The sequence below is a fragment of the Salvia splendens genome, chromosome 5 (genome assembly GCF_004379255.2).
Source record: "Salvia splendens isolate huo1 chromosome 5, SspV2, whole genome shotgun sequence".
In the NCBI taxonomy this organism is placed as follows: Eukaryota; Viridiplantae; Streptophyta; class Magnoliopsida; order Lamiales; family Lamiaceae; genus Salvia; species Salvia splendens.
The window spans coordinates 13467398-13490335 of record NC_056036.1 but is presented as its reverse complement, the minus strand read 5'-3'; the positions used below and the strand labels follow the sequence as shown (position 1 = coordinate 13490335).

The following is a 22938-nucleotide window of genomic DNA, read 5'->3' as shown; positions in this document are numbered from 1 at the left end:
TCTGATTCAGTAGTGGAAAAATACATACCATACTTCGAAGTATGTTTCAGATATCTCAGAAGCCATTTCAGGGCCTCCCAGTGCACAGGTCCAGGATTAGACATATATCTACTCAAGCAAGACACAACATAAGCAATATCAGGCCTAGTACTGACCATTAAGTACCTAACAAAACCTATAGCATTGGCACAAGGAGAAGAAGAAGACGCGCAAGTTCGAAAAGACGATAAGGTACGCATCAAGGAAGGCATATGCCGAAACAAGGCCGAGAATCAAAGGCCGCTTCGCCAAGAGGAAAACTTTGCAAGGCCAAGTTGATCAGATCTTCTCTTCGCAACCAGATAATGCATACGGCATCGTTCCCTCCTTTTGATCTCGCATTCTCTTATTTGCAATAGCCTCTATATATATATATCTGCTTGCTTCATTTGTCACTTGCCTTGTGTGTATATATATATACATGTATGTTTTTGTCAAATGACTTTTCACTTCTGTTTGTTACTCCCTTTGTCCGCGAATAGGAGTCCCGTTTTTTTATTTTAGTCCGTTCGTGAATAGGAGTCCCGGTTCACTTTTACCATAAATGGTAATAGAGTCTCACTTTCCACTAACTCATTCCACTCACATTTCATTTAAAACTAATATATACAAGTGAGACATCTATTCCATTAACTTTTTTCCACCCACTTTTCTTAACATTTCTTAAAACCCGTGTCGTCAAGAAATGAGATTCCTAATGGCAGAAAGAGGAAGTATATTAAAAGTCATGAAATAATGAAAAAGTCTTTCTAACACTATTTATATCAAAATTGAAGTACATGTATGTTGCTATTTTTAAAGTAGGACCGCAAATAGACAAGTACTCCACTAGCATATTTCTATAAGACTAGTTTTTTTTTTAGTTTTCTCTTTTAAAAATTTGTTTGATAATCGCCTCTATTGGGCTTAATAGTTGGCCCATCTTCCCACTCTTGGTTGGAACGTTTGTGAACTCCCCTTTTCTTTTGGTTGGCCCAACTTAGTAAAACCCTCTAAATAAGGAGACTGAGATTGCAATGCATAACACAATCAAAGGCCGGGTACCGTACATTATTAATAGGAGCAGGTGCAGTTTTATTTTTTTTATATAAGTTGTAAGTACTTTTTAAATTTTTAATATGAGATTTTTAGAAAATAATTTTTGATGATAAGTTCATTTGAACAAAAAAATCAAGAATTTATATTTGTAGTAATAATTAATTGCACCATCTCTATTTAATACTATAAGGGGCTATTCGGTTTGCAAGATATCGAGATTAAATATGTATTGTGTTTGGTTCATTAAATTGAATCCACGACTCAATCCTAGATGGATAATCATATGATAATTAGTTAGTCACCTCTTCCAACTAAAATAATCTCAAACTCAATCGTAGATTACATCTTATGATTATTTTGTCTATCAAATCCAACAAACATTAAACATAGTACAATTTAGTCTCTAATAGTGATATGAATATAGTTGCTAAAGATCACGTATATGTTCGTAATTCGTTGGTGGCCATAGATTCACCGTTGGTCGAGCAATATGTAGTACTACTATTAATGATCACACATCACCGTTTGATGATGACAAATGCATTTGCACAAGAACTCGAGAAATTGACGATTTTTTACTATTGACCAATATTAATCTTTATTAATAAATCCTCTATCTCTATTGAATATTGTGAACGTAACTATATTATATTTAGTCTCAAATAGTTGGTTACATATTTAGTAATGATCATATGTTCGTTGTGGGTTGTGGCCATGCACGCAATCGAACGTGCATGACGATAGATAGATGCTAGCTGATGGAGCATTATGCATTGATATATTTATATAAAAAATAATGAGTTATACTAATGTTAGTCGATGAATACACAAAAATAAAATGATCAATTGGTATCCTATTCAATCTATATCAAAATTTATATAATGTTAATTAACGCATTCAATTTGTTCATATAGTTGAGAGAGACTTCCGATGACCTCAATAACCTACTTTTATCTCAACTAACCCATTATAAATCGTCGCTATTAATTAGGTCACAAACACTTCAAAAAAAAATTGACCTCAATTATTGGTATTTAGCTCCCAACTAATCCATCAAAAGATGGTTCCCCAGTAGTAACAAATAATACCTGATAATATTATTTAAACTCCCTTTTCATGCACACTATGAAATTATTCCCTTTTCATCACAGACTGTATTAGACAAGCAATGAATTCATTCATTCCTTTCCTTCTATCTTGTTCTTCTTTACTTTCCCTTTTCTTTCCAATGTGGACATATGCGTACACGTAAATGATAACTTAGAGAGAGGTGTAGAACTCAATATCATTATTTAATTTGATTATTGCACACTCAAAGCTTGTAGATTCTATTTCTATTATATAAAACTTAAAAATTCAAAATCTTTTGACAAACAGAAAGGCGAAAGCAATGGAACATATTTTTGTAGTCAAGAACAAGAAGAAATAAATGAAAAGTAGTGGAATTTGGTGGATACCTGAACCCAAAACACAAGTTTGGTGGGCCCTGTTAATGCGAGTGAAGGCCCACAATGTAAGAAAATACACTCATTCTTCTACCTTGCTTATTGTGGTGTTCCTTTTTTTTGTTTTTCAATTTTCATAAATGTCATATGTCTACATCTCATTAAATCCACGTTAAAATATACTCCCTCCGTCCCATTTAAGATGACCATCTTTCCTTTTTTGTTGGTCCCAATCAAGATGATCACTTTCCAATTTTGGAAATAACCTTCTTTCTCTTCTTTCCTCATTCAAATATTCAACTACTTTTTTCCTCTCTACTTTATTCCACCTAACAACGCTTCCTAAAATCTCGTGCTTCTCAAGAATGTGGCCATCTTGAGTGGGACGGAGGGAGTAATTTTACTTTTTTGGTTATGCATTACAAACTATATCTCTTCATGAATGTGGAAGCAGTACCAATCTAAGTTTGCAAGATTTTGGCTGGTAAAATAAATCTTGGGAAAATTCGAAATTAGTTTAATTTACAGTCATTTCTGTTTTTATGAGTTCACGTAAAAACACAAATGTAACTAGCTAGGACTAGGTAGATTAACATTTATAATGACCCTTTGCGATAAAAAAAAACAACAGTGTTTTAATTTGATCCCATTTTTTAGTGCATCGATCCCAAATAAAACATTTTTAGTCCCAAAACTTTGATATGAGATTTTTTGTGGCTTCTATTCTTTAAAAATATTATCACATAATTTCTAATCTGTAATGTAATATATATAGTTGGAAGAACGTTTGTAATAAAAAATTTAGACCAAAATGCCCTTCAACACCTAAGGTATTTTCATCAAATTGCTTTATTCTTTATCCCCTTTCCCCTCTCTTTTTATTTTTTAGATTAAATAATCATCATCCTATTTTATCTCTCATCTACATATCTCTTGAGCAATATGTATATATTTGTTTGGCTGAAGTATTGTACTAGTACGTAATTATTTTTTACATAATCATGAAGAGGATAAAATAGTAGTAATACATCCATCCAAATTAATAACCTAATATGGAGTAGTATTATTTTTCAAATTATTTAATCTGGAAAATAAGGAAGAGATATGAGAGAAGAGATCAAAGTAAAGAAATATGACAAAACTGAAGAGAAATTTGGTTTTAAAAAGTCTAAAAAAGGCAAGTCCTTCGAAAAAATATTTTTATACGGTATGTGTTAGTATATAATTATAAATCTAATAAAAAAAACTGTGTTGAACAATTCTAATAGTATTTGCTATGGAGTATTAGATTTTTGAATTTTGATAATGGACTTTTAAATTATCAGATTTTTGGTATTGAATTTCAAATTTTTATATACTACTCCCTCAGTCCCTTAAATTTTATCACATTTTTTTTATTTTCGTCCGTCCCATAAAATTTGTCACATTTCACTCTTTACTAGGGGTGTGCATTCGGGTTTCGTTTCAGTTTTTTGTCAAAACCGAACCAAAACCTAAAAACCGAATTTAGTTCAAAATCCAAACCGAACAGAACCCGAAAAACCGAAAAACCTAAACCGAAAAACCAAAAACCGAACTTAAAAAACCGAAAAACCCGAACAAAACCGAAAAAACCAAAAAACCCGAAAAAATAAATATAATATTAATATATATATATATATATATGTGTGTATTTTATTTTATTTTATATATACTAATAGAATATTTATATATAATATAAAATTAATAACACATATAATATATATAATTTGGTTATTCGGTTTTTCGGTTTTTTTCTTCGCCCGAACCGAAAAACCGAAATTTTTGTATTTTCAAAACCGAACCGAACCAAAAAACCGAATAACCGAACCGAATTTTAAAATTTCGGTTTGGTTCGGTTCGGATATTCGGTTTCCGGTTTTTTTGCTCACCCCTACTCTTTACCCTTTTTGGTAGTAGATCTCATATCTAACTAACTCATTTCAAATCACATTTTATTATAAAACTAATATAAAAGTATGACTCATTCTTCACTGACTTTTTCAACTCACTTTCCATTATATTTCTTAAAACTCGTGTCTGGTCAAAGTGTGACAAAATTTAAAGGACGGAGGGAGTAGTATTTCAGAATTTTCAAATTTCAAATTTTCGGATTCAGATTTTCAGACAATTCGGATTGGATTCATTTATCATAATTTTGGATTTCGGAATCGGATTAGATTGAGAAAAATCCGTTCAGAAATCAAAATGCTGACCCCTATGTCTTTGTCCATAGTTTGTGGTAAATAAAACTAGTAATAGTAGTTTTTAAATGACCAGATTTTAATTTCATATGTAAATTAAAGAATATATTTGAAAAATAGATTTTGATTTCATATATGAATTAAAGAATATATTTGAAAATTAGAGAATTTTCAGTTTAATTTAATTTTGCTAACAGGCCAGGTTGGATTTAAGTCAAATTTACATATATTGTCTTAGGAATATAATCAAATGCAAATTCTAAATACTGTACAAACTCCAAACTATTATCTAGACCGTTAAAAATGTCAATAGATTAGAAAATAATAGCAACAACAGAAAATATCAACACAGTGTCAATGGTTGACACCGTGTTGACATTGTGTTGATCTTGTGTTGATATTGTATTGATATTAAAATCTTGAAATTTTAGACTGTGTTGAAACTTTAAAGTTTATACAATATATGAGTTTTCATTTTATTACTACCTTATTTCCTGTGACTTTAGTAGAATCGAAATGAGCATATATAGAAAGAAAGAAAACATAATGCGTCACATAGGTGCATTGTAATAACAGGGCTAAAATTGGAAAAGCAATAAAAGAAAGAGAAACTTTGGTAGCAAGTAATCCATTGAGAAATGTGAATCATCATACATACATGATGTGTACTATACAGCAAAGCCAAAGCAATAGCCAAGAATCATTAACTTTAATTTGCTCAGTTCTGAGTCGCTTCTCTCACACACAAATCACCATCCTAATCCATGCACTCTTCAACCCTCTTCCACCCCATTTCCCTTTACTCACACTCTCTCCCACACACTATATATATATAGAAAATCAAATTCAAGTACAACCTGGCACAACACAAAGATCTCCTGCTCCATATATAAATATACACACCACGGAGACACAGAAAGTGAACCAAGAAAATATAGAGAGAGAAAGATGGAAGCAAATATCCAACACCCTACAACCACGACAGCTGCTGCTGCTGACGCCAGTTTCCAGAGATGGAACTCGCCGATTCCGTACCTCTTCGGCGGTCTAGCTCTTGTGATGGGAGTGGTGGCTCTGGCATTACTAGTTCTGGCTTGCTCTTATAAGAATTCATCGTCGTCGGAGGAGGAGTCCTCAAGCGAAAAGTCGGTGAAGGAGGCGCCGGCTTTGCAGCCGGAGATGGAGCCCAGAATAGTTGTCATCATGGCCGGAGAAACTAACCCCACCTACCTCGCTAAACCCATCGCCGCCTGGCCCCATGAACAAGTTTGAGGCCTTGCATTTCTTTCAACATGATTTTTTCAATTAGGTAATATTAGAGTTAATTTACATATGTAGGTTGATTGTTTGTTATTGTTCCTCGAAATGATCTAGTCAATAACATTTTCTTGTTTTGATAAATTTTGCAGCCGATTTTTTATTGCATTTTGCTTATAGTTTTACTTGATGATTCCATCATGTCCATGTCCTAGAAAATTCATTGTTGGTTTAAGCAAGTGGTTGTTTCGATTGTCCATTCCTAAAAAATTCATTGTTGGGTTTAAGCAAGTGGTTGTTTCCATACTACAAAAAAAATTCGCTATTTAGTGTGAGATAGAGCCGTAATTATAAAGCTTGTCACTAAAAAATTTTATTGGCGGATTTTCCGGTCACTACCTCCCAATGACGAAAACATAGGGTGGCTGCCATTGTAAGTTCGAATTAGTACGGATTAATCTGTCACTAATTAGGGACTGACACTTTTCCGTCACATATCACTCACTAGTTATTGAGGGATCTTCTGCCTCACTAATTCCATCACTAGTTAGCGGTTTTTTGTAGTGATCTATTAGGTGTTTTGTGTGTGCAGTGTGTATTCCGAGAGTGTGTGCAATGTATGTGTTTAGTAAGTGTGTATAATGTATGCAATTTCTTTAAATTAAAATTAAATTTTATATCAATTATACATTATATTACCAAACAAATGATTTTAAATTAAATTAGAATTTAATTCCATTTCATGTTTCAAATGGTGCACTGCAGAAACACAACATATCCCCATTTTGCACATATGCACGCTGCCAAATCTTAGAATAAAATTGATGTATAATCTTAGAATACATAAACAGAGTCATTTTTGTTTGGGTGGAATATCACAATCCAATCTGTAACAACGTTAAACAACACCACAGACAATGAGCAGATTTTCACAAGTGGTACCAAACTAGAGAATAGCTATGGCTGGTGAAAGGATGCTAGTCTTCTCTATATCCAAATCATTATGCCCATCTTCTACAAATAATAGGTTTATGAGTATACAAAACACAAAAGTTTCCCCCAGGCCCATCCACGTTAACTAAGATAAATAGCAGCTACCAGAAAATTTTTGTGGCTAAAGTTACGTAGAACCTACGTTCTTCAAAGCTATGACTTATATATATATGTATCTGGTACTTTGTGCTTGCTCCGGTCATAGTCGCGCTTCTCTACATGCCAAAATTGCACATTTGCACAAATTCCATTTGGTCTTTGTCCATAGATGCTTGTAAAGGTTCATGGCAATATCCAGCCATGGCTTCATGTCTCCACTGAAATGGATAATTTCCTCCATACTGATACTAGGATTGATCCTGAGTCCCTGCACGTGCCAAGCTTTGTCCAATGGCTTGGTTGTTGAGTAAAACGTAACAAGTCCAGCTGGTAGCGTCCCCATCTTCCATAATGAACGATCCTCATTCTGAAATTTATTAACCATATGAGTTAGTGACCAAATAATGGAAAAGTAAATTACCAACAACATATCTAGGTGCTGAAGTGTGTGTAGTGACTTACCAAATCCTGCCAATAATGATATTGCTCAGTGCATTTCTCCTGTCTCCAAGCATTGAGGTCAAAAATATACATGCCAAAAGCCCAAGCACATGCCCTAGGACTGAACTTCTGCTTGATGAGAGGATGGGAAAAGTTTAAATATTCAGAGAAACGTTGGAACGATCCAAAGCAAGTGCTAACAGCACCATTACCAAATCAATTGTCCACAAGGCAGTCAAATCCTTCTGAACTACAACATCATCATCCAGAAATAGAATCTTGTGCAGCTTCGGGTAGAGTTCAGGCAAGTAGAATCGAAGGTGATTGAGCATCGATAAATACTTAGGGTTTCTATACTTCATGTTGTTTACATCTGTAGAGGTGTTCTCAGCTCTGGTCTCAAAGTAATACTTCCTTAACCTAACAGATTGACGCTGCTTAAGCACATGTGCATATGAAGGATTTAAGAACTTGAAATCATCCCCTGCCTTGATCTCAATATGGGCAACCCCTTCCAATGGCCTCATCTTAAACCAAACCTTTGTAGCAGCATAATTCATTCTATCGGTAACAACATGTAATACATGTTTCCATGGCTCCTTTGCATTTTTAACAACAGAGTTTAGCACCACAGAGATTGCAATCACATTGTCAGAGAACAAAGCATAGTGGTATAGGTTAGGATCCTCAAGCTCAGGTCCCGGCTCATCATCCACATACTTTTCAGGATGAGCAATTCTCCCCTCCATAAGCCGCATTGCTAAACAATGCAAACTCTTGGGAGTTGATTTTGCCGTGATAACGCTAGCAAAGACCTCATTTTTCTTGGCCTTTAACAGCAACTCATTCACAGCAAATATCATATCCTTCAATTTCTGAATCTTTAACTGATTGTCGTATGATTCCTTGTTCTCAGCTATCATAAGCCTAGCAATCTTAACTTTATCTTTGACCTCCTTCCCGAACTGCCTCAAGACATCCTCATCAACCGGACCATCAGATTCAAACAGTGCAGCGCGATAAGCTGGCTTCAATTGGAGGTCAGAGAAATTCTGAGCCAAATCATCAAACATCTTAAGCTGCTTGGATATCTCAAGCTTGAGTTTTCTGGCGTAGGTAGCATATGCATTTACTAATGCAACATGATTGTTTGCCTGGTTATATATCAAATCTAACCTAGTCTTCACCGGATCTGACTGCCACGCCAGAAAACTTCGTCTTACATGTGCATTCCCTGTAACATCCACAACCTGCTCACAACAATTTTTAGCAAAGAAACATCTGATTTAGGTTCAATATCAACTAAAGAGGAATCATGTCCAACAAACTAATTGAGCGTGATATAAGTTCATCATATGCATTAAATATTTAAATGTGACCAGAGAATACTCCAAAGTAATGGAGTAGCATATTGACATAAGTTGCATAGCAATTAATCACGAATCATTGAGGTCAAAATGTAGGAAATCAAGCACTAAATACTGAAAAAAACGAGTGTGACATGAATTGTGAGAGCTAACCGAATCGTTGTGCGATGGGTGAGATGTGAGGAGGACGGAGAGAGTAGCTAGGAAAAGAAGCGTGAGCATGGCAGAAACGAAGATCCGGTAGCTGAAAAAGCTGCGGAGGAGGGATCCGCTGCCCGATCCGACACGACTGCCCCGGACCGCCACAAGAATTACCACGCGAATCCGGCCAATCTCCAACTCGGTCGTTGCTTATTGAAACGGTAGACTAGTTCTTAGTGGTGGATTGGAATGTGAGCTCGGATATAGATACACGCGAATCTATGTTCTGTGTGCTGTTGTGTGTGAGTGTGTGTGAAAGATGATGAAATCAACGATGAGTTCTCCTCATGCACACAAGATTTCGGTCGACAACATAAATCTTCCTAACTCCCTTCTCATGCATGCAGTCGTCACTGTCAAGTCAGCATGGATATTTTGGAAGAGTTAGTTAGGGAGTTAGTTAGGAAATGAGTTAGTTATAGAGTTAGTTAGAAGATATTTTGCTTGACATCTTAGCTCAATCTTTTGTATAAATAGAGTAGCCTTCTCTCTTGTATCTCTCGATGAATCATTCAATAGAAATGATTTCGTTCTCTTTGGATCATATGGATCCACATTCTACATTTTCTACATGCTATCAGAGCGGGCCCAAGTCGATGATGAATTTTATCTCTTTATCTTTCTCTTGCCTACCCACGTGATGGAAGTATGATGTGTCATTCCGGCCCATACGTGAGGGGGCGTGTTCAAATTCTTAATATCTTGTCCCACATCGACTTGGTAACAATCCTAGCTCACCTATAAAAGTATGGATAACCTTCCCCCTTATAAGGTCTTTTAAGGGGTGAGTGGCTCATTTCTAATATGGTATCACTCTTTACTCTGTCCTCTATGTGCCTACCTTCTCTTTCAACCTCATTTCTGTGAGCTCATTAACTTCATCTCTGCCATGCACTGTCATTTTCACTCATTATTCCATTGAAATTCAGGCAACTTCTCAGGATTCCAATCATGTGGAAGGTTCTATCATTCCTTCTTCATTTACTTCATCTACTGATATTTCTTATGCTAATTCAGTCACTAGCATAGATATTTGGCATAAGAGGTTAGGACATGTATCATTTGGGAACCTAAAAACCATGTCTGATATTCTCAAATTTCCTAATAAATCTCATTCATTGTGTGACATTTGTCCTCTTGCCAAACAAAAACACATTTCTTTCTCTAAATCTGATTCTAATGCCACCAAATGTTTTGATCTCATCCACTGTGATGTCTGGGGACCCTTCAACCCCTCCATTACCCAGGGATACAAATATTTCCTCACTATAGTAGATAATTGCTCCAGATTTGTCTGAGCTTTCTTCTCCAGATTTGTCTGGACTTTCTAAATGCACAACAAGTCTGATGTTGGAGCTATTCTTCCACAATTCTTCAACACAGTTCTTACCCAATTTTCCACAAAGATAAAAGCCATTCGTTGTGACAATGCTCCAGAACTAAACATTCTTTCATTGTTCTCATCTTTTGGAACCATCATCTAACACTCTTGTATTGAAACTCCCCAGCAAAATGCCCGGGTAGAAAGAAAACATCAGCATCTCTTGAATGTTGCTAGGAGTCTGTTATTCTAATCTTTTCTTCCTATTCATTTTTGGGGGGATTGCATACTTACAGCCTCTTATCTCATAAATAGAGTCCCATTATCTATTTTACCACATTATATGACCCATTTTCAAGTCCTCTTTCAAAAACCCCCCATCTTACTCACACTTGAAAGTGATTGGTCGTCTCTGTTATGCTTCTACTCTAGAACGGGCCAGGAACAAATTTTCACCCGGAGCCATTAGGTGTGCTCTACTGGGATATCCCTCTGACTACAAAGGGTATAAACTCATTGATTTGGATTCTATGCAAGAAATCATCACAAGAAATGTCACATTTCATGAGGATATTTTTCCATTCTCTCATCTGTCTCCTTCTGACTTTCCTACTTCTGCTCCACCTCCAAATATTCCTAACCATCCCCACACACTCCCTCCAGTTCAAACACTAACATCACCACTCCCACTCCAAACAAAGCTATCACTTCCAGCCATGGCAGAATAATAAAACCCACATCTTATCTCACAGACTTCATCTGCAACTCTGTTGCATCAGCCACTCCATACCCAATCTCTTCTTACTTTAACCTATCCAAACTATCCCCTGAGTATCTAAAATATGTAATACTCATGTCTGCCATACATGAACCTACCACTTACAAACAAGCCTCCCAATATGAAGAGTGGCAGCATGCAATGCAAGATGAACTGGTAGCTTTCTCTATAACAGATACTTGGTATGTTACAGTTCTTCCACCTAGCAAGATTCCCATTGATTGTAAATGGGTTTATAAAGTGAAGTTCAATCCAGATGGAACAGTAGAAAGATATAAAGCAAGGCTAGTTGCTAAAGGATTCACTCAGCATGAAGGAGGGGATTTTCCAGACACATTTTCTCCAGTAGCCAAACTCACTACTGTGTAGATGCTTCTTGCTCTAGCAGCTATTCAAGGCTAGTGATTTGAAAGAAGATATTTATATGACATTGCCTCCAGGGTATGAAGTTGATTGGCAGTCTGTTGAAGGGGCAAACTCAGAATCGACTCTTGTGTGTAAGCTAAAGAAATCTCTCTATGGCTTAAAACAAGCATCAAGGCAATGGTACTTAAAGCTATCTGAAGTGCTGAAAGGCTTTGGTTTGCAACAGTCTGCCTCTGATCATTCTTTCTTCTTAAAAAACAACAATAGTGGCTTCTTTGGAATAGTGGTATATGTTGATGATATTCTAGTTGCCACCACTCATCCAGAGATAACTGAGGATTTCAAAACATTCCTATCGCAATACCTCAAATTCAAGGACCTTGAGCTCCTAAGTATTTTCTGGGATTAGAAATTGCAAGAAACAATAAAGGAGTGTTAGTCTCCTAAAGAAAATACACAATGGATTTGTTGAGAGACACATGGATGCTTGGCTGTAAACCTTCTACTGTACCCATGGATCCTCTAAAAAGGTTAAGATTGGATTCAGGAACACCTTTGAAGGATGCTTCAAAATATAGAATACTTATTGGAATATTACTCTTCTCTACATTACTAGACCAGATGTTACATTTACATTACTGGCTATTGTTTATTTCTTGGTTCTTCAATGATTTCATGGAAAGCAAAGAAGCAAAACACCATTGCTCGTTCATCAGCAGAAGCTGAGTACAGAGCCATGGCTCAAGCAACGTGTGAGGTAGTGTGGGCAAGATCCAGTTTTCCACAAGAGAACTTAACACATCGAGATTGATTGTCACACAGTGAGAGAAAAATATTTGGAGAGTGTGATAAAGCCGTTGCACATCAGAAATAATCTGCAGTTAGCAGATATTTTCACTAAACCCTTGGGAGCATTGGCTTTTCGTTCTATATTGAGCAAGATGAATTTTGAGAGTTTATACAATTCATCTTGAAGGGACATGTGAAAGATGATGAAATCAACGATGAGTTCTCCTCATGCACACAAGATTTCGGTCGACAACATAAATCTTCCTAACTCCCTTCTCATGCATGCAGCGTCACTGCCAAGTCAGCATGGATATTTTGGAAGAGTTAGTTAGGGAGTTAGTTAGGAAATGAGTTAGTTATAGAGTTAGTTAAGGAGATATTTTGCTTGACATCTTAGCTCAATCTTTTGTATAAATAGAGTAGCCTTCTCTCTTGTATCTCTCCGATGAATCATTCAATATAAATGATTTCGTTCTCTTTGGATCATATGAATCCACATTCTACATTTTCTACAGTGTGAGTGTGCGTGTGAGCCGTGAGGGGGAGAGAGAGAGAGTTGAGGAGTAAAAATCTGTGAGTTAGCTGTGAGGAGTTGAAGAAGTTTGGTGATGAAGCCGCGAATTTTTGATGTTTGTAAGTGCAGGAAATAAATGAAGATCAACCCAGAGATTTTACGTGGTTCGATTTACTGAGGTAAATCTACGTCCACGGGGAGAAATGGGGGTAGGTTTGTATTGCTTGATCTGTTTTCTACAGCTTACAAATACAAACTTGCTATATGGTGTTTTATCTCTAGAGAGCTTAGCTTTTTTTCTACCAGATCTAAGTCTTATTTATATATTGAACTGAGATCGTGGCTTGCATCACCACCTTAAGTCGTGGAGGTCACGGAGGTCATGAGATCCTGCATGGCCACTAACTAGGCGGTGGCTTACATCATCAGTAATTATGTCGTGGATGTCGTGGATGTCGTGGAGGCTGCATGGGTCCACCACTAGATAGATCGTGTCTCCCAGTTCGGTATTGCCGAGCAGCTTTTGCCGATGCTGAAACCGAACTGTTGAACTATTGCCGAGCAGCTTTTGCCGATCTGAGAGTAGAGCTTGATGCCGACCTGAGGGCAGAGCTTGATTGGTTGGCTTTTACCGAGCTGTAGGCTGAGGCCGAACTCTTTGGTCATGCCGAACTGATACTCTTTCTTGGGCTTTGTGCTGGCTTGTTTAGTACGTACTCCATCACTACCCCCCCCCCGAAAAGCGAAGTGAATCACTTCGGCATTCTGGATAAAGGTACGGGGTAAGTTGATGTTTGTCCTTGGTCTGATGAAATAAACATCTTTGTCCGGACTTGGCTTGTCGGTCTGATGAAATAAACATCTTTGACCGGACTCGTCTTTGGTCTGTGTTCTAATTTGGCGATTTTTGTCGCCGGGATCGAACTTTCCCTTGTCCTAATTTCGGGATCGGACTTTCCCTTGTCCTAATTTGGGGATCGGACTTTCCCTTGTCCTAATTCGGGGATCGGACTTTCCCTTGTCCTAATTCGGCGAGTTTTATCGCGTGGATCGGACTTTTCCTAGTCGTAATTCAGGCAAGTTTTATCGCGAGAATCAGACTTTTGTTGCAGTTCGTTTCAGACGAAGTGCTTGTTTAAGCTGAATTGTGGTCTTGTATCCTCTTTAGAAGCTTTGACGCACAATCGTGGGCTTGTTGCAGCTCGTTTCAGACGAACTGCTTGTTTAAGCTGAATTGTGGTCTTGTATCTTCTGTAGAAGCTTTGGCTCACAATTGTTTAGCTTGTATATGTTCTAAGAAGGGGATCAGCCTTAGAAGAACAAGATACCTCAGTAACATTTGTAAGAGACGACACGCACAGAGACAGACAAAACACACAAACAAAACGCACAGAGACAAATAAAGACCAAGTAAACCGAATAAAGCACATTGAGCAAACAGGACTCAAGACTGACTGACCGGACTGTCTCTTACAAATGGAACTTTTTGAGGTTGGAAATGTGCCATGTTCGGGGTACCTGTTCTCCTGACATGTGAGCCAATTTGTAAGACCCTTTGCCGAGGACTTCTGATACCCGATACGGACCTTCCCATGTGGGTTCGAGCTTGCCCAGCTTTTCTGCTCGGCTTACTTCGTTGTTTCTCAGGACGAGATCTCCCACTTGAAATTGCAGCTTCTTCACCCTTTGGTTGTAATACCGGGCTACTTGCTCCTTGTACTTGGCTGCTTTTATGCATGCCAATTCTCTTCTTTCTTCGGCAAGATCTAGCTCGGCTCTCAGTCCGTCGTCATTCATTTCTGCTGAGAAATTTAGAGTTCGGGGACTGGGCATGCCGATCTCCACCGGAATTACGGCTTCAGTGCCGTACACAAGACTGTACGGAGTTTCACCGTTGGAGGTTGTGGGTGTAGTTCGGTAGGACCATAGGACTTGAGGGAGATTTTCTACCCATTGTCCTTTGGCTTGTTCTAACCGAGCTTTTAACCCTTTCACCAGGATACGATTTGTTACCTCCGTTTGTCCGTTCGCTTGTGGATGAGAGACCGAAGTGAACCGCTGTTGAATATTCAGCTCTTGGCACCAATTCTTGAATGTCTTGTCAGTGAACTGAGTCCCGTTATCCGAGATGAGGATGTGGGGTATGCCAAATCGGCACACTATGTTCTTCCAGACGAAATCCAACGCCTTCGAGCTCGTTATCGTAGCTAATGGTTCAGCTTCCACCCACTTTGTAAAGTAGTCCACGGCAACGATTAGGAATTTCATTTGCCGAGGAGCTTGAGGAAGTGGTCCCACTATGTCTATGCCCCATTGCATGAAAGGCCAAGGGCTTTGCATAGTGGATAGATCGGTCTGCGGCATCCTTGGGATATTTGCATGGATTTGGCACTTCGGGCATGTCTTGACGAGCTGCACTGCTTCTTGTACCAAGGTTGGCCAATAATATCCCCATCTTAGAACTTTTTTAGCTAAAGCTCTAGCTCCGATGTGGCTGCCGCACGATCCTTCATGAACTTCTCTGAGGATGTAGTCCGTCTCTTCTGGTCCCACGCACCGCAATAACGGCTGGAGGTAAGACTTTCTAAAGAGGACTCCTTCATGAAGTTCGTACCGAAGTGCTCGGCACGTGATCTTCCGAGCTTCTCTCTTATCTTCGGGCAATTGTCCTTGATCCAGATACTGCAAGATCGGCGCCATCCAGTTCGGCGAGCTGGATATTGAATGTACCTCGGCTTCATCAATGCTTCGATGCATTAATTCTTCCGCCTTTGAGTTCGGATCTGAGGCCAACTTACTTAAAGTATCTGCTCGGCTATTTTTCGCTCTGGGAACGCGGATTATCCGAAAATAGGAGAAACTTCGGCTGATGCTTTGCGCTTTGTCCAAATACTTCTTCATTCTCTCGTCACGGGCTTCACTGGTACCCAACATGTGATTTACTATGACTTGTGAATCACAATGGACTTTGAGAGATTTGACGAGCAGACTTTGCGCTAACTGAAGTCCGGCAAGGAGGGCTTCGTACTCGGCTTCATTATTAGTAGTGGGGAATAGGAACCGAAGTGAGTAGGTTACCTCGTGTCTGTCGGGAGCGACGAGTAAAATACCAGCTCCACTTCCCATCTTGTTTGAAGCTCCATCTACGAATCCGCTCCAGCAGTCTGGCGGCTCTACTTCGGATTCCAAGGGCTGTGCTAGTTCGGCATTGGCAGACTTTTTCTGTTCGGCAATGACAGGGATTGCTTGATCGAACTTGGCCTCTGCAAGAAAATCTGCCAAGGCTTGTCCCTTGATGGCTTTCCGAGGTAGGTACTCGATTGAGTGTTCTCCCAGCTCTATGGCCCATTTGGCGATTCTGCCTGATGCTTCTGGCTTGGTCAAAACTTGCCGAAGAGGCAGATCGGTTAAGACGCATACCTTGTGAGCATAGAAGTATGGCCGCAGTCTCCTTGCTGCATTTACTAACGCCAGAGCAATTTTTTCCAGAGGTTGATACCTTGTTTCTGGACCTCTTAATGCTCGGCTTGTAAAGTAGATGGGAAGCTGCTTTAGGCCTTCTTCTCGTACAAGCACCGCGCTGATGGTTTGATCTGATGCCGCTAAGTATAAGAATATTACTTCGGCTTCGGTTGGAGCAGAGAGAATAGGAAGCTCGGCTAGATAACTTTTGAGCTCGTCAAAGGCCTTTTTCTGCTCGGCTCCCCACTCGAACTTTGGTGCCTTTTTCAACACCTTGAAGAATGGCAGTTGCTTTTCGGCTGCTTGGGAAAGGAATCGATTCAGTGCGGCTAGACATCCGGTTAGCCTTTGCACGTCATGTATGGACTTCGGCATTGCCATGTGCTGAACGACTTGAACTTTTGAGGGATTTGCCTTGAGTCCGTCCTTTGAAACCCAACAACCCAGAAACTTTCCCGAATCTACCAAAAAGGTACATTTTTGGGGGTTGAGTTTGAGGTTGGCTTTTCGGAGCACGTTGAGAGTGGATTTGAGGTTGTCTTCGTACTCCGAAGTGCTTTTGCTTTTGACAACTATGTCGTCGACATACACTTCAACTTGTTTCCCGATTAGGTGCCGAAAAAGCTTGTCTACCATCCTTTGATAAGTGGCTCCGGCATTCTTTAAACCGAATGGCATCTTTTTATAGGCGAAAATGCCGAAATCGGTGATGAAAGCTGTTTTCGGAGCGTCACTCTCATCCATCAACACTTGGTGATATCCTTTGTATAAATCAAGGAAACAGAAAATTTCGAAGCCGATCAAAGCTTCTACTTTTTTATCTATATTCGGAAGGGGATAGCAATCTTTTGGACAGTGCTTGTTTAGATCGGTAAAATCTATGCACATCCGCCATCCTCCTCCTTTTTTCTTGATCATCACAGGATTGGCCACCCAAGAAGGATATTTCACCTCGAATAGTACATCCGCTTTTAGTAATTGGCGGACTTCGTCATGGATGATTTGGCTTCTTTCTGCCGCAAAGAGTCTTTGCTTCTGTTTTACTGGCCGGATTGAAGGATCAATATTTAACCGATGAGTGATTACCTCGGGGGGCACTCCGGTCATGTCCAACGGAGACCATGCAAAGACATCTTTGTACTCCTTGAGGAGCTGAATGGTCTTTTCCCGGAGTAGAGGTGTTCCTGCGAAGCCGACGTTGACCGTTCTGGATGGATCATCTTCGTATAACTGAACGGTCATTGAGTTCGGCTCTGAAGTGACTTCGGTCATCTCGCTTGCCTCCGACTCCAGTTGCTGTGATTGCTATGCTTGATGGTGCCGAACTGATTGCTCGGCACTTTTAAGCGCAATCTGCAGACATTCTTTTGCTCTCTTTTGATCACCTCGGATGACCGCTATCCCACCTTTAGTGGGGATCTTGATGGTGAGGTGATAAGTAGAGCAAACGGCCCGAACTGTGTTGAGCCAGTCTCTCCCCAGGATGATGTTGTACGGGGACCGAGCTTTCACCACAAAGAACTCGATCATCGTACTGGAGCTTGTAGGCGCTTTTCCCACCGTGATCGGAAGGCTGATAATACCTTCAGGGCGGGTGTCTTCCTGGGCGAAACTTTTCAGAGGAATTGGAGCCGGACTGAGCCGAGCTGGATCCAATTCCATTTTATCGAAACATTCTTTAAAAAGAACGCTGACGGACGCTCCTGTATCCACAAATACTCTGTGGATCAGTTTGTTTGCCACTCCGGCTTGAATGACAATAGCGTCTTGGTGAGGAGAGATGGCTGGGACGGGATCGGCATCTGAAAATGTAATCACTTCGTCTTTCTTCAGCCTTTTATGTGTTGGTTCCTCTTGATTGGAACCTCTGCGTTCTGCTTTTAGGGACGACTTAGTCTTCCCGGCTGGGAGAGCATCAATAGTCAGGATTACTCCATCGTATTGCGGCTCGTCGTCGTCTTCGGGATCCTCATGCCTTTTCGGATCCTGAGGATTGCAGTTCGCACTTCTCTGCCTTTTGTTCTTTTTCGGCTGCTTGCTTTGGTATTTTTTTAACGTTCCTGTTTTCACAAGAACATCAATACCTGCAGCCAAATCTCGGCACTCCTCGGTATCGTGACCGTGGGTTTGATGGAAGGAGCAATATTGATCCTGAAGTCGCCGTGCGGCTGATTTCGTTATCCGCTTTGGTTTTTCGAACATATCGGAATGTAGTTCGAAAATTTCCGCTCTTGACTTGTTTAATGGTACGAACTGAGCGGGCGGCTTCTCAGGATTGAGACGTGGCCCCAATCTGCCTTGTACCGGTGCCCTTTGAATTCTTTCAAAAGGAGTTCGGCGAGGAAGCACCTGGTCGCTTTGATCGGGCTTCCTTTTGTCTCCTTGGGATGAGCTGTCTAACGACCGTTTTCGACGGTCTGCCTCATCCGCACGAGAAAACTGGTCCGCAATGTCCCACATTTCTTGAGCTGTTTGCGGACCGCACTCCACGAGCTTTCTGTAGAGAGCTCCGGGCAGGATTCCATTTTGGAATGCCGAGATGACAAGTAGATCATTGAGATTATCTACTTGTAGGCATTCCTTATGGAATCTCGTCAGGAAGTCGCTGATCTTTTCGTCACGACCTTGACGTATAGAAAGCAGCTGAGCCGAAGTGATTCGAGCTTCTGCTTTCTGAAAGAACCTCCTGTGGAAAGCATCCATGAGATCTCGGTAGGATCTGATGCTGCCTTGAGGAAGGCTGTCGAACCACCTTCTGGCGTTCCCGATGAGCAGCTCGGGGAACAGCTTGCACATGTGGACCTCATTGAGACCCTGGTTCGCCATATTATATTGATAGCGTCCCAAGAAGTCATGAGGATCCTCTAGCCCGTCATAAGTCATTGACGGTGTCCGGTAGTTTCGCGGCAAAGGAGTTCGGGTGATGTCGTCCGAGAACGGAGTCTTTAATGCTCCGTACATGGCGAACCCGACATCTCTTCGGTACGGAGGAGATGGAGTTCTCCTGTGGTTCCGGTACCGAGGAGGAACATGTCGGGGTTGAGGATTCTTTCTCCTGGAAGACACGTCACTACTGCGGTAGTGACTTTCATGTCTGGATGAGGAGGGAGAATCCGCCGTTGTCTTCTCCGACTGTTGGCTCTTCTGCAGGAAGGTTAAGAACTCCTCCTGCTTCTCGGCCAAGAACAGCTTGACAGCCTCGTTCAAATCAGGCTGCTGGGAAGACTCGGTGTGTGGACCTTTTGAGCGGCTTGCTCCTTCTCCGTGAGAACTGGAAGTAGATTTTTCACGAGGCTGCTTTCCAGGCCTATGGGCTGCTGGATTAGCTCCCTCATGGTTATCACGGACGGAGGCACGGGTGTTATGTGATCTGGTATGCATTTTTTTGGTAGAAGAGGATCAAAAAACTCGCTTTATCACAAATTTGGTTCTCTGTTTCCCACAGACGGCGCCAGTGATGAAGCCGCGAATTTTTGATGTTTGTAAGTGCAGGAAATAAATGAAGATCAACCCAGAGATTTTACGTGGTTCGATTTACTGAGGTAAATCTACGTCCACGGGGAGAAATGGGGGTAGGTTTGTATTGCTTGATCTGTTTTCTACAGCTTACAAATACAAACTTGCTATATGGTGTTTTATCTCTAGAGAGCTTAGCTTTTTTTCTACCAGATCTAAGTCTTATTTATATATTGAACTGAGATCGTGGCTTGCATCACCACCTTAAGTCGTGGAGGTCACGGAGGTCATGAGATCCTGCATGGCCACTAACTAGGCGGTGGCTTACATCATCAGTAATTATGTCGTGGATGTCGTGGATGTCGTGGAGGCTGCATGGGTCCACCACTAGATAGATCGTGTCTCCCAGTTCGGTATTGCCGAGCAGCTTTTGCCGATGCTGAAACCGAACTGTTGAACTATTGCCGAGCAGCTTTTGCCGATCTGAGAGTAGAGCTTGATGCCGACCTGAGGGCAGAGCTTGATTGGTTGGCTTTTACCGAGCTGTAGGCTGAGGCCGAACTCTTTGGTCATGCCGAACTGATACTCTTTCTTGGGCTTTGTGCTGGCTTGTTTAGTACGTACTCCATCATTTGGCGTCGGTGATTACTTTACTGTATTCGATTAATATATCACACTTTCATCGTCTTACGTTTTTTTCCCTCTTCGTCTTCGGTTTCACATCTAAATGAGTTGCTATTAAAATACGGAACTGTAATCACAACTTAACTAAATTCAATTAAGATTCATCAAACTTCAGTTAGAATAGTTCATTCTTAATTAGAAGAATAAAGATAAATTAACAAAAATTATATATACAAATTAAGAATGAACTATTCTTTTGAATTAGTAAGTAAATGGATAATACGCAAAAATTATATATAATTTTTTTGAATTATATATAGCTATAATGGAATCACAACTTACTATTCTTTTGAATTAGTAAGTAAATGGATAATAGTTATATAATTTTCGCATTATATAGTTTGCCTAGTTATATATTTTATTCCATTTACTTGTCGTTCTCATTTTATTCCATTACTTGCAATCGTATCTTATTTAGGGTGTAATTATTTCTAATACTTATATTGCACTCAAACAATCTTAAAATAATTTCTTATAGAAATTTATGATTTAAAAAATATATTTTGATGCAAATAATTACGATTGTTTAAATTTAAAATTTATTTAATTAGAATTTAAAAATTAAATATATATGCATGTAGTCATTTTAATAATTTAGAATTTTAAAAATTATTTAACAATAAAATATTTGGATGTAAATGACTATGATGATTTTGTTCGATGATAACACTAAGAAACTAATAAACAATTAGAAATGAATGACTATAATTATTTTGTTTGGTGATAACACTAAGAAATTAAGTATATATAAATATATATATATATATATATATATATATAGCAATGTTTATAATTTATAATTTTAAAATTATTTAACAATAAAATAAATCGATGTTAATGACTATGATTAAATTGTTAGATAATAAGACTAAGAAATTAAGTATACATCCATATAGTCGTTTTTTAACTTTGAATTTTAAGAATTATTTAATAATAAAAAATTAGATTTGAAATACTAATATTATTTCTTTGGATGATAAGAATAAAAAATTAAGTACTATATATGATGTAGTTGTTTTTATAACTCAAAATTTAAAAGTTATTTAAAATAAAATAATTAGACGTGAATGACTATGATTACTTTATTTGATAATAACACTAAAAATTAAATATATATGCATAGGGTCTAATTGTCGTTTATAACTTGAAATTTTAAAATAACTCATATTTTACAACAAAACAATATGATGTGAGTGATTATGCTATTTCATTTGATAATCACACTAAGAATGAAGTATATATGCATGTATCATTTTTATAAGTTAAAATTTTAAAAATTATTTAATAATAAAATAATTAGATATGGATGACGGATAATTTCATTTGATGATAACACTAAGAAATTAAGTATATTACATATAGTCATTTTTGTAACTTAGAATTTTAAGAATGATTTAATAATAAAATAATTTGATGTGAAATACTATTATTTCTTTGGATGATACTAACACTAAGAAATTTAGTATATATGCATGTAGACATTTTTTATAATTTATGAATTTAAAAATTATTGATAATAAAATAATTGGATGCGAAACACTGTGGTTATTTCATTGGATGATACCACTAAAAAATTAAGTATATATGCATGTCAGCGTTTTTATAACTTAAAATTTTAAAAATGATCTAATAATAAAATAATTAGTTGCAAACTATTTTATTATTTCATTGGGTGATAACACTAAGTAAGTATAATCATGTAGTCAGTTTTATAACTTGAAATTTAAAAATTATTTAATAATAATAATTCGATGTGAATTACTATGATTATTTCGTTTGATGGTAATTGGTAACATATACTCCATAATTAAATATATATGCATGTAGTTATTTTTATAATTTAAAAAAATAAAAATTATTTGATAATATAATATTTGGATGAGAAATGACTGACTATGATTACATTGTTGAATTATAAAAATAAGAAAATAGATCTACTATAACTTAAAATTTTAAGAATTATTTAATAAAATAATTAGATGCGAAATACTATATGAAGTAATTATTTGGATGATAAGACTAAGAAATTAAATATATATGATATAATCATTTTTTATAATTAGAAGAAATTATGCAACTAGTATATGTTATCTACCGAATTGATTACATAGATGTAGTAAATCATTTCCTAAATGTATAAATGTTGATTATGGAAAACTTAAACTTTCCTAAATGTTGATAGAAGGGTAATCATGTAATGCATTAAATTAATTAATCGTCATTAATTACAATGTAGAATACCTAAAATATCAAATTTTGTACATACAATTTTTGTTAATTTGTCACTTACTCTAATTAGAATTACAACTAGAATTTAATCAGTACGGATGTATAATTATACCTATACATAATAGACCTACATGTACCGTGCCCAACTCGAATTCATTTATCACATACTTATTTTGTTTCATATTAATAGAATCATCTGGAAAGTTCCAAATTAATTGAGTTATTTTTATTTTTAG

At 38.0% G+C, this 22938-nt stretch overlaps 1 protein-coding gene and 1 pseudogene across 1 annotated transcript; one reads left to right on the top strand and one right to left on the bottom strand.

The window, feature by feature from the left end:
• Positions 1-5693: 5693 nt before the first annotated feature.
• Positions 5694-6017, top strand: LOC121803847 (protein GLUTAMINE DUMPER 5-like). The gene has a single exon (XM_042203436.1). The coding sequence runs from the start codon at positions 5694-5696 to the stop codon at positions 6015-6017; it is 324 nt and encodes a 107-aa protein (XP_042059370.1).
• A 1193-nt stretch (positions 6018-7210) lies between these two features.
• LOC121803846 lies at positions 7211-10004 on the bottom strand (annotated as a pseudogene).
• Positions 10005-22938: the final 12934 nt, after the last annotated feature.

Excerpts from the sequence above, each read along its gene's own strand:
- LOC121803847 (XM_042203436.1), top strand. The coding sequence starts at position 5,694 with ATGGAAGCAAATATCCAACACCCTACAACCACGACAGCTGCTGCTGCT.